At 37.0% G+C, this 8465-nt stretch overlaps 1 protein-coding gene across 2 annotated transcripts; it reads right to left on the reverse strand.

The window, feature by feature from the left end:
* Positions 1-1292: 1292 nt before the first annotated feature.
* FABP12 (fatty acid binding protein 12) lies at positions 1293-7635 on the reverse strand. Of its 2 annotated transcripts, none has more exons than XM_039250107.1 (6): positions 7548-7635; positions 6896-6976; positions 6064-6151; positions 4217-4389; positions 3068-3169; positions 1293-1432 (listed from the first exon to the last, which is right to left on the reverse strand). In XM_039250107.1, exons 3-6 carry the CDS (start codon positions 6134-6136, stop codon positions 1358-1360), a joined length of 423 nt encoding a protein of 140 aa, XP_039106038.1. In that variant the 5' UTR covers positions 6137-6151; positions 6896-6976; positions 7548-7635; the 3' UTR covers positions 1293-1357. The 2 variants fall into 2 exon arrangements, with proteins under 2 accessions (XP_039106038.1, XP_039106039.1); XM_039250108.1 differs by lacking the exon at positions 7548-7635 and adding an exon at positions 7421-7541.
* Between the last annotated feature and the right edge of the window lie 830 nt (positions 7636-8465).

Raw genomic sequence — 8465 nt, forward strand, 5'->3', positions numbered from 1 at the left:
GGTGGAGACTTTCATATTTTACATGCGCAGAGTAATGTCATCTGCCAGGAGTGAAACCAATGAACGTGATAGCCCACATTAATAAAAGAAAGGGTAAGAACTATATGATCCACTCAATAGATGCAGAAAAAGCATTTGACAAAGTACAGTATCCTTTCTTGATAAAAACCCTTAAGAAAGTGGGGATAGAAGGAACATACATCAACATCATAAAGGCCAAATATAAAAGGCCCACAGTTAATATCATCCTCAATGAGGAAAAACTGAGAGCTTTCCCTCTAAGGTTAGGAAGACGACAGGGATGTCCACTCTCACCACTGTTGTTCAACATAGTACTAGAAGTCTCAGCCTCAGAAATCAGACAACAAAGAGAAATAAAAGGCATACAACTTGGCAAAGAAGAAGTCAGACTTTCACTCTTTGCAGATGACATATCTTGAACATTTTAAAGTACTTCTATTCCGATATTGTTTTTGGTAGAATTGTTTCCAAAGAAAACCATTCCTTGATCTTGGCTCTCCCTGTGAGAATTTTGTATATTCTGTAAGGTCTGGTTGTAGTAATCCAGTTTTCCTAGAAAGTTTGTTAATGTCCTGCGCAAGATTGAAAATGTATGTAGTGCCTAATACTAAATTGTTAATAAAATTGGACTTAATGTAACAGTGTATCAGCATTGAAGATATTGGTACTTGATATACTGTTAAAGAAAATTTGCCTCCAAATTTTAAGCTGGACATCATGGAATAACTTTGAGAAAAGAATGACAACTATGTGTTTTTTAGATTTTTAGAACTTATATTAAGAATTGTGTACAAATTGAAATGTGTGTACTGATCCTCAGAACAACCAATAAAAACTCAGTTATGAAAGAAAAAAATTTAAGCTTTTAGGACAAAATTCTTTCTAAATACAAATCATCATATACTGTAATAAGTTAAATATGAAATCTGAATCATCTCAAACAGTCTCCAGTGCAATTTGATTGTAAACTTTAACAATGCATAGATGTTTGTGTTTTGTTTTCTGATGCATCTCCAGCCCCTATAAAAAGATATTTTAATAAATTAATATTACTTTCCCTATTAGTGCAGGTCGAACATAAAGGGTTAACATAATATGTGGAATGAGAAAAAAAATCAACATGAGGTGCCTTTGATCATATTATAGCGCTGTGACTATCACACTGGTCTCCCATAGCCACCAATACCAAAGCACCATAGAATACAGGCATACAAAGCAGGGAAACCAAAATTGTCAACGCTTGTGCACAGGCTCTCTCATACCATCAGTCATAACATTTTACTTCGGAGTTTTATTTAAGCTACTTTAGCAGTTTTTTAGCACAGTTTGGGAGTGCCTAAGAGTTGGAGGGTGAGTTTGTTTGTACTCTCTCATATGTCCGAGTACAGATAACATTGTTCACGGCACTTTCCTAGAAGACAAAGGATGAGATATATCAGTATTGTTGGTGAAACTGACTTTTAGAACAATGCAAACTAGGTACTATCCATAGGTACATGCCTTAAAGCTTTTGAAAAGAGATCTATATAGAGAATTATAGATACCAACTATTAGGTGATTTTGCTGTGTGTGTGTGTGTGTGTGTGTGTGTGTGTGTATGTGTGTGTATGTATGGCAAATCATATATTAATATAGGGTATATGTGGTATATATATATGGTAAATATATAATATGTGTGTATATATATAGTAAATATACAATGTGTATGTACATATATATATAAACAACGCATATAGTATAGAAATTGAAATCCTTATTCAAACATTTTAAATGCCTACATTAAAGCATTTTTGTTATTTTACATAACGCTACATTTTTCAAATAATGACATTAGGATACATTGATGTAGTATTTTATGGTTTTTAGAGCACTAATAGATACATCATGGTATTTAATTCTCTCAAAAAAAACATGAAGACATTTCTACATTTTTTAAAGGCAAGTAAACTGATTTTGTAAAGGATAAATGACTCATCCAAAGTCACATAAGTACTGAATGGCAGAGATGGAAATGCACATTTTAGATTCTGAATCTAATATTCTTCCTAATGAACTAAAAATGTATCTCTTTGGTGATTATGTAATTATAAGGAGCAATAAAGTCAAGTATCCTTAGTCCTCTACTTACTACTTTATAAGGAAAATGTACTCTTCATTATTGAAAGAAAAAATATCCTTAAGTTAAGAAATGAGGATTGATTTGTTTGTGTTTTATCTCCTCACGATTCTTACATATTCCCTTAGAACTATTTGATATTATGTACAAAATAGATTTCTGGTTCATTTTTGTGGAACTGGTGGTTTGGGAAGAAGAATCATTGGCATACATTCCTTCACTGTGTAGGGAGAAAGATGAACTGAGAAGCCATCCTTGGAGAAAACAGGATGGACTCAAAAATTATACTTTGGAATGAAGCCAACCTGGGTTTTAATCCCAACACCACCATGTTTTTCTAGCCGAATATCCTTAGGTAAGTCAGTGGCTGAATCTCAGTTTTCTCACTAATAATGTGTTAATAAGTCTTACCTCACAGGATTATTGTGAGGAGTCAGTAAATCATATATGAAAATATGCAGACACAATAGCCACAGAAATGTTAGTTTTTGATTATGTCAACTCATCCATACACCAAGTAGATACCACTTGAGCTTTGCATTAGTTTAAATTTCCTTTTCATGTGTTTGGTATTGAGCTAGAAAATAGTGAGAAATTAATCCTGGCATGGGGCTAAGGATTAACAACACCTTGAAATCCCTGCAGAAATCTTTCTTGCACAAATGCATCCTTGTTTTAGCTTATGCACAAGTCAAAAAAGTAAGCGACACATTTTTTAAATTTTCTTTAGTTTTTTAGTTCCTCAATCCATGCAAATTTTATACCATTTATAATCATATATTTATCTGCCAATGTTTTCCCCCATTCTTATAAAGCAAGACAAAAAGAAAAATTGCATTTACTTCCATTATTTTAGAACAAGCTACCTGAGTGATGTTATATATGTGTGTTATAGCTGGTGAAAAACATAATGACAAACAGCTCACTCACCACCACCATTTTCCCATCCACCACCTTTCTCCTTATGGTGGTCTCCTTGCCATCCCAGTCCTGTACTTGAACCAAAGAGTCGTTATCTAAGTTTACCACATTCTGAAAAACAGATAAAACCAAATTCAGCCCAGATTGTCACATGTGAACACTAAAATTTTATCAAGTACCAAATTCTTTTCAGCTTTTGTCATACTCTCAGGTAGTTTTAGAATGGTGTTTACAGTTTCACTTATATTTTAAGACTTTGCCAACACTAAATTTGTTGGCTGATTATTCGGTGGGGGGGGGGTTTATAAGAGTAAAAATATAACATTATCTTGAACAGTAATTAAAGCTTTCTTTTCCCTGAGAAATAAGAGGGATAGAGACCCTGTTTCCTGTCCCCTCTCCACCACACACACAGAAGCTTCTCCAACCCCACAACAATGCTGAATATGTACTATTAATTAGAAAGCAATTCCCATTGTGTTAAGCCACTGAAGGTCTGTGCTTAATCTGTCAATGTAGCATAACCTCACCTATACTGGCTAATATACATTGTATTCTTTGTGACTTTATGCTTTGTAGAAAACTGCTACAAAGTAGAAAGGCAGAACTTTTGTTTCTGAGAGAAGAATCTAGGGAAATAAAAATAAGTCTGCTAAACATCTGCATCAGAATTATTTTTAGAAATACAGTTTTCAGGTGCCTACCCCAGATATCAGAGCCTGTGGGGATGGGACCTACAAGGAGGCGTTTTTCATAAGCATCACAGAAGATTTGTACGCATATTAAAATTTAAAATCCTTAGACCTAGGTTTTAGTCCAAAGTCTATCTAGTACAGACTTTAGATGTGTTTGCTATAATTCTTTATTTACTTAGAATGATTTTGAGTTAGCATTCTTTTTTTTAATATTTTAGTTATTTCTGACAGAGAGAGACAGGCAGCATGAGCAGGGGAGGGTCAGAGAGAGAGAGAGATACAGAATCTGAAACAGGCTCCAGTCTCTGAGCTGTCAGCACAGAGCCCCGCACAGGGCTTGAACCCACAAACCGTGAGATCCTGACCTGAGCCAAAGTCAGACGCTTAACCCACTGAGCCACCCAGGCACCTCTTGAATCAGCATTCTTATGAAATGTATCTAAAAGAGTGTTGAAGGCCTCACCTTGGTTTTACGGCCACCTGGTGTGGTTTCCTCAAACTCTTCTCCTAGCTTAAAGGAGATCTCATTATTTTTAAAGATGCTTTTGGTTTTTATAGTGATCAGACCTTCCTGTGCACTGATGGTCACGGTGGGTTTTGCCAGACAACCAAGTTTCCTTTTGGCTCTTCCTATTCCTGAAAAACAGATAAAAGGATACTATAGTTAAATCTGTTACTGGAGGTGCCTGGATGGCCCAGTCAGTTAACTGTCTGACTTTGGCTCAGGTCATGACCTCACAGCTTGTGAATTCAAGCCCTGCGTCAGGCTCTATGCTGACAGTTCAGAGCCTGGAGCCTGCTTCAGATTCTGTGTCTCTTTCTCTCTCTCTCTCTCTCTCTCTCTCTCTCTGTCCCTCCCTTGCTAATGCTCTATCACTCTCCCAAAAATATATAAACTTAAAAAATTTTTTAAAAATCTGTTACTGGCTTTGGAAACTCATGTTAGCTGTATAATGCTTTACTATCTAGGTTTGTGAGTTAAACAGATTTGATAATGGATGAATTCAAATATCTGAAGCTAGTAGCACCCCCATTATAAGTTAAAATAGGTTCTATTTTGCAGGAAAAATATTAGTCTCTACTTTTGGTGGTTGTTATTCTTCTTAGGCCAGTAGTTATTGATCTTCTTGGTTCATAAGCCTCTCTGAAAATTAAAGCTGTGAACCAACTCCCTAGTTTAAAATGCTCTCATTTATACAGACAAAATACTTTGGCGTGGATTATTCAAGATCTTTATTTCTTCACTTACATTCTTATATGTACACATACATAGAGTCTGTTTTCTTCCATTATGTATTTTTGTATTATGCTAAAACACATAGAAAATTTACCATTGTAACCATTTAAAAATATACAGTTAAGTGGCATGAAGTACATTCACAATGTTATACAACTATTGCCACTATATTTAGGATTTTTAAAAATATAAACGCTCTATTCGAGCATTGAATAACAATTGGTATTCAACTTACTTTTTCCCCTATCCCTATATCTTGGAGATTTTCTGTGTCAGTACATATAGATACAAAGTTTTGTTATTGTTACTAATACCTAATACTCTATAAATAGAAACACTGTAATACGGTTCATGAACTCACAATGTGAAACATAATAAGTTGTGCTGTCTTAGATAATGATCCCCAAAGATATTCACACCCTAATCCCTGGAACCCAAGTATATCACTTTATGTGCCAAAGAGGACTTTGTAGATATGATTAACTCCAGGATCTCAAAATCAGGAGTTTTTCCTGAATCATCCATGTGGACCCTCAATGTAATCACAATTCTATTATAAGAAACTTTTCTTATAAGAAAAGGAGAAGAGATATCAGACTACAGAAGAGAAGAAGGCAATGTGACAATAGGAGCAGAGATTGAACTATGGTGGCCAGACACCAAGGAGGGCCAGCAGCCACCCAAATCAGCTGGGAAGCAAGATCTATTCTGAAGAGTCTCTAAACATTTAGAGCAAATGTTTGCAAAATGATCATTTTAAAAAAATATTTATGACCCTTTGCTTTAAATTATGGAAACCATTTGCCATTTTGTATATGGCACGTGTATGTTTTATCTGGGTAAATCCATGATAAATTATGTGAGGACAGGATTCTGTCAATTACAACTACAGTTGAATAGAACGGTATCTAGGCCCTGAACCTGAACCTAGGCTGATTGTTTCTATGTGATTGGTTTTACATTTCTATTGGAGGGAGGGGTCAAGGATTGATCTGATATCATATAAAGCAAGTTTCTGTGTTATCAAATCTCCCATTTTTACTGGCTACAATATGCAGGTAAAAATGGCTCACCCAACTCTTTCATATATTCTTCAAAATTTTCACAAGAAATGGATTTCCATGTTCCTTGGAGCTGATCAACCATTCTGTCTAAGTTGATCTTAAAGAAAAATAACATCATTAGGATGAGTATGTTGTTATTCCCTGAAATAGTGTTAGAGCTTCTTTTTCATACAATTTTGATGGATAGTGGATAGTGAATAGTACAGAAAAGTCAGGGGGGAGGGGGGATTAGGAACTCTAAGTCCTTGTCATCTTTCCTGAATACAATACAAAGCAGGAAAGTTTTCTCAAATGTAAGCTGGTCAAGATGAAAATGGAAACAATTTTTGGCAGGACCAGATACAATGTTTCCATCTCTAATTTATGATTAAAATGGTTTACAAATTCTAGTTCCTTCCCTAGGAATGGCAACATACATACACCAGTGCATAAGGGGTGGAACTAGGCAGCTGTGTTTATGCCACAGAATCCCTCTACTCCAGGTCTCTGTCTCTCTTTCTCTGACCAAGGGTGATCTAGAATAAGCCCATTTATCTGCTGTTTAGAGATCTTATCACATTCTCATTTCCTGATAACTTGAACTAAAAACCGGAAAGACTTCATAGGTGTTACTAGACATTTGAATTAAAAAGTTAAATTTAGTGAGGGCTAGAACAATCATTTTAAGCCATGAATATATTGAGCAAGAGAATGGAACATAGAAAAAAAGGAAAGGCAGAGATTGTGTTAACACACATACACGCACAAACACACAGAAAGCCTTGTTACTGAAGCTTTTCCAGATGCCAGTTCAAATTCCCATAAGCTTAAGAGTCGTCATTGCCATGAGAACACCAAATACCTTCTTAGTAAATCTCCCTTAATTTAGGCTAGGTTCTAGTCCTTTCAGTCTTGATGGAAACACTGTGATGTCCTCTGATACCTGTAAGGAATCAGAATAGAGGATAAGGAGGTTAATAGCAAATACATCAACGAAAGAAGAGACTCCAAAGTTTAAAACACAAGCATGGCCTTACACATGCCATCAGACCTGAGAACACCATTGTTAATTTCAGCCAATGTAATTCCATTCCCTTAAATACATCCACATTCCTTGATGCTAAACTCCCTTGTCTTCAATTTTTCAGTCCTTTTCCTTCCAGACCTATGACCAGCCCATTCAACTATTCCCTCTACACATGAGTATGTCTTCATTCTCCCCTCAGGCCACTGCTCCATCCACACAAAATGAGTAACAGGCACACCATTCTGAGCTTTGTCCATTGGGACCATTTTCCCTCACCACTATTTTCAAGTCCCCTCCCTCTCTGAGCGTAATTAAACCACTGTCCTTTTTGGTTTTCATCCACACACTAAGCTGACCTACCCACAAAACATCTTCAAGCTTTTTCTATTCCATAAGCTGGTTAGATGTGCCCCCCCACATAGTGTAGGAATGATCTGAGGGGACCTGCTGGTACACCAGTGTTGGGTGATATGAGGGTCTGGACTACCTGCTCATGCAGTTAACTCTATCTTCTGGTCTTGCTCAGCCTTGATCCCTGATGCACAATTTCAATCTTGTTTTGGAATGTTGCTGGGCCTGCCTGAGTCTATGACTCTGTGGGTCTAATGGAACCTAGCTCATAATGGACAGTTCCAGACACATGGTTACTTGGTGTCTTACAATCAAGAATTCTGTCTTTGCTAGTGACACAACAGGAACACGTTTCAAAAAGTATGTAAGTTTCAGAGTGTCTGGGTGGCTCAGTCTGTTAAACATCTGATTCTTGATTTTAGCTCAGGTCATGATCTCATGGTCGTGAGATCAAGCCCACATGAGGCTCCAAGCTAAGCATAGAGTCTGCTTGAGATTCTCTCTTTCCCTCTCCCTCTGCCCCTTCCCTGATTTTGCGCGCGCTCTCTCTCTAAAAAAAGAAGTAAAGCATATAGTTTCTGTTGCAGATACCATGGTCTTGCTCCAAAACCCCAGAGGTCTGTTTTGTGATGCCACACTGCATATTTTCTCATCACTAATCTTCCAATAGCTTAGGGTTTGCCAGATCATATGACCCAAGGAGCAGGGCTGCTTGTACTACAATTCTGACTCTCTGCTCCAGGCCTCATTCAAAGCAGAAAGCTATTCCTGTCACCCAGTATATGGGCTGGAGCACATTCCTAGATGTGGAATATGTTGCACCAGAAGCCAAAGGAATTTTGTTTTCTTCTTTCTGGTACAAAGGCAAGATGCAGCAATTTGTCTTCTGGAAGAGTTGTCCTCACTTGGCCTGACCCAGATGGATCCCTAAATACTTTACAACAGTGGAAGTTCATGAGGCACCTGGGTGGCTCAGTCAGTTAAGCATCCGACTTCAGCTCAGGTCATGATCTCATGCTTCATGGGTTTGAGCCCCATGTCAGGTTCTGTGTTG

The sequence above is a fragment of the Hyaena hyaena genome, unplaced genomic scaffold (assembly GCF_003009895.1).
Source record: "Hyaena hyaena isolate Hyena2069 unplaced genomic scaffold, ASM300989v1 scaffold_358, whole genome shotgun sequence".
Taxonomy (NCBI): Eukaryota; Metazoa; Chordata; class Mammalia; order Carnivora; family Hyaenidae; genus Hyaena; species Hyaena hyaena.

What these genes read in the sequence shown, in the direction of transcription:
- FABP12 (XM_039250107.1), bottom strand. Translation starts at nt 6,136, where the DNA reads ATGGTTGATCAGCTCCAAGGAACATGGAAATCCATTTCTTGTGAAAAT. An exon ending in CAGGTGGCCGTAAAACCAAG is followed by an intron (nt 3,170 to 4,216) that starts GTGAGGCCTTCA and finishes TCTGTTTTTCAG; the next exon opens with AATGTGGTAAACTTAGATAA. An exon ending in TGGATGGGAAAATGGTGGTG is followed by an intron (nt 1,433 to 3,067) that starts GTGAGTGAGCTG and finishes TTTGTCTTCTAG; the next exon opens with GAAAGTGCCGTGAACAATGT.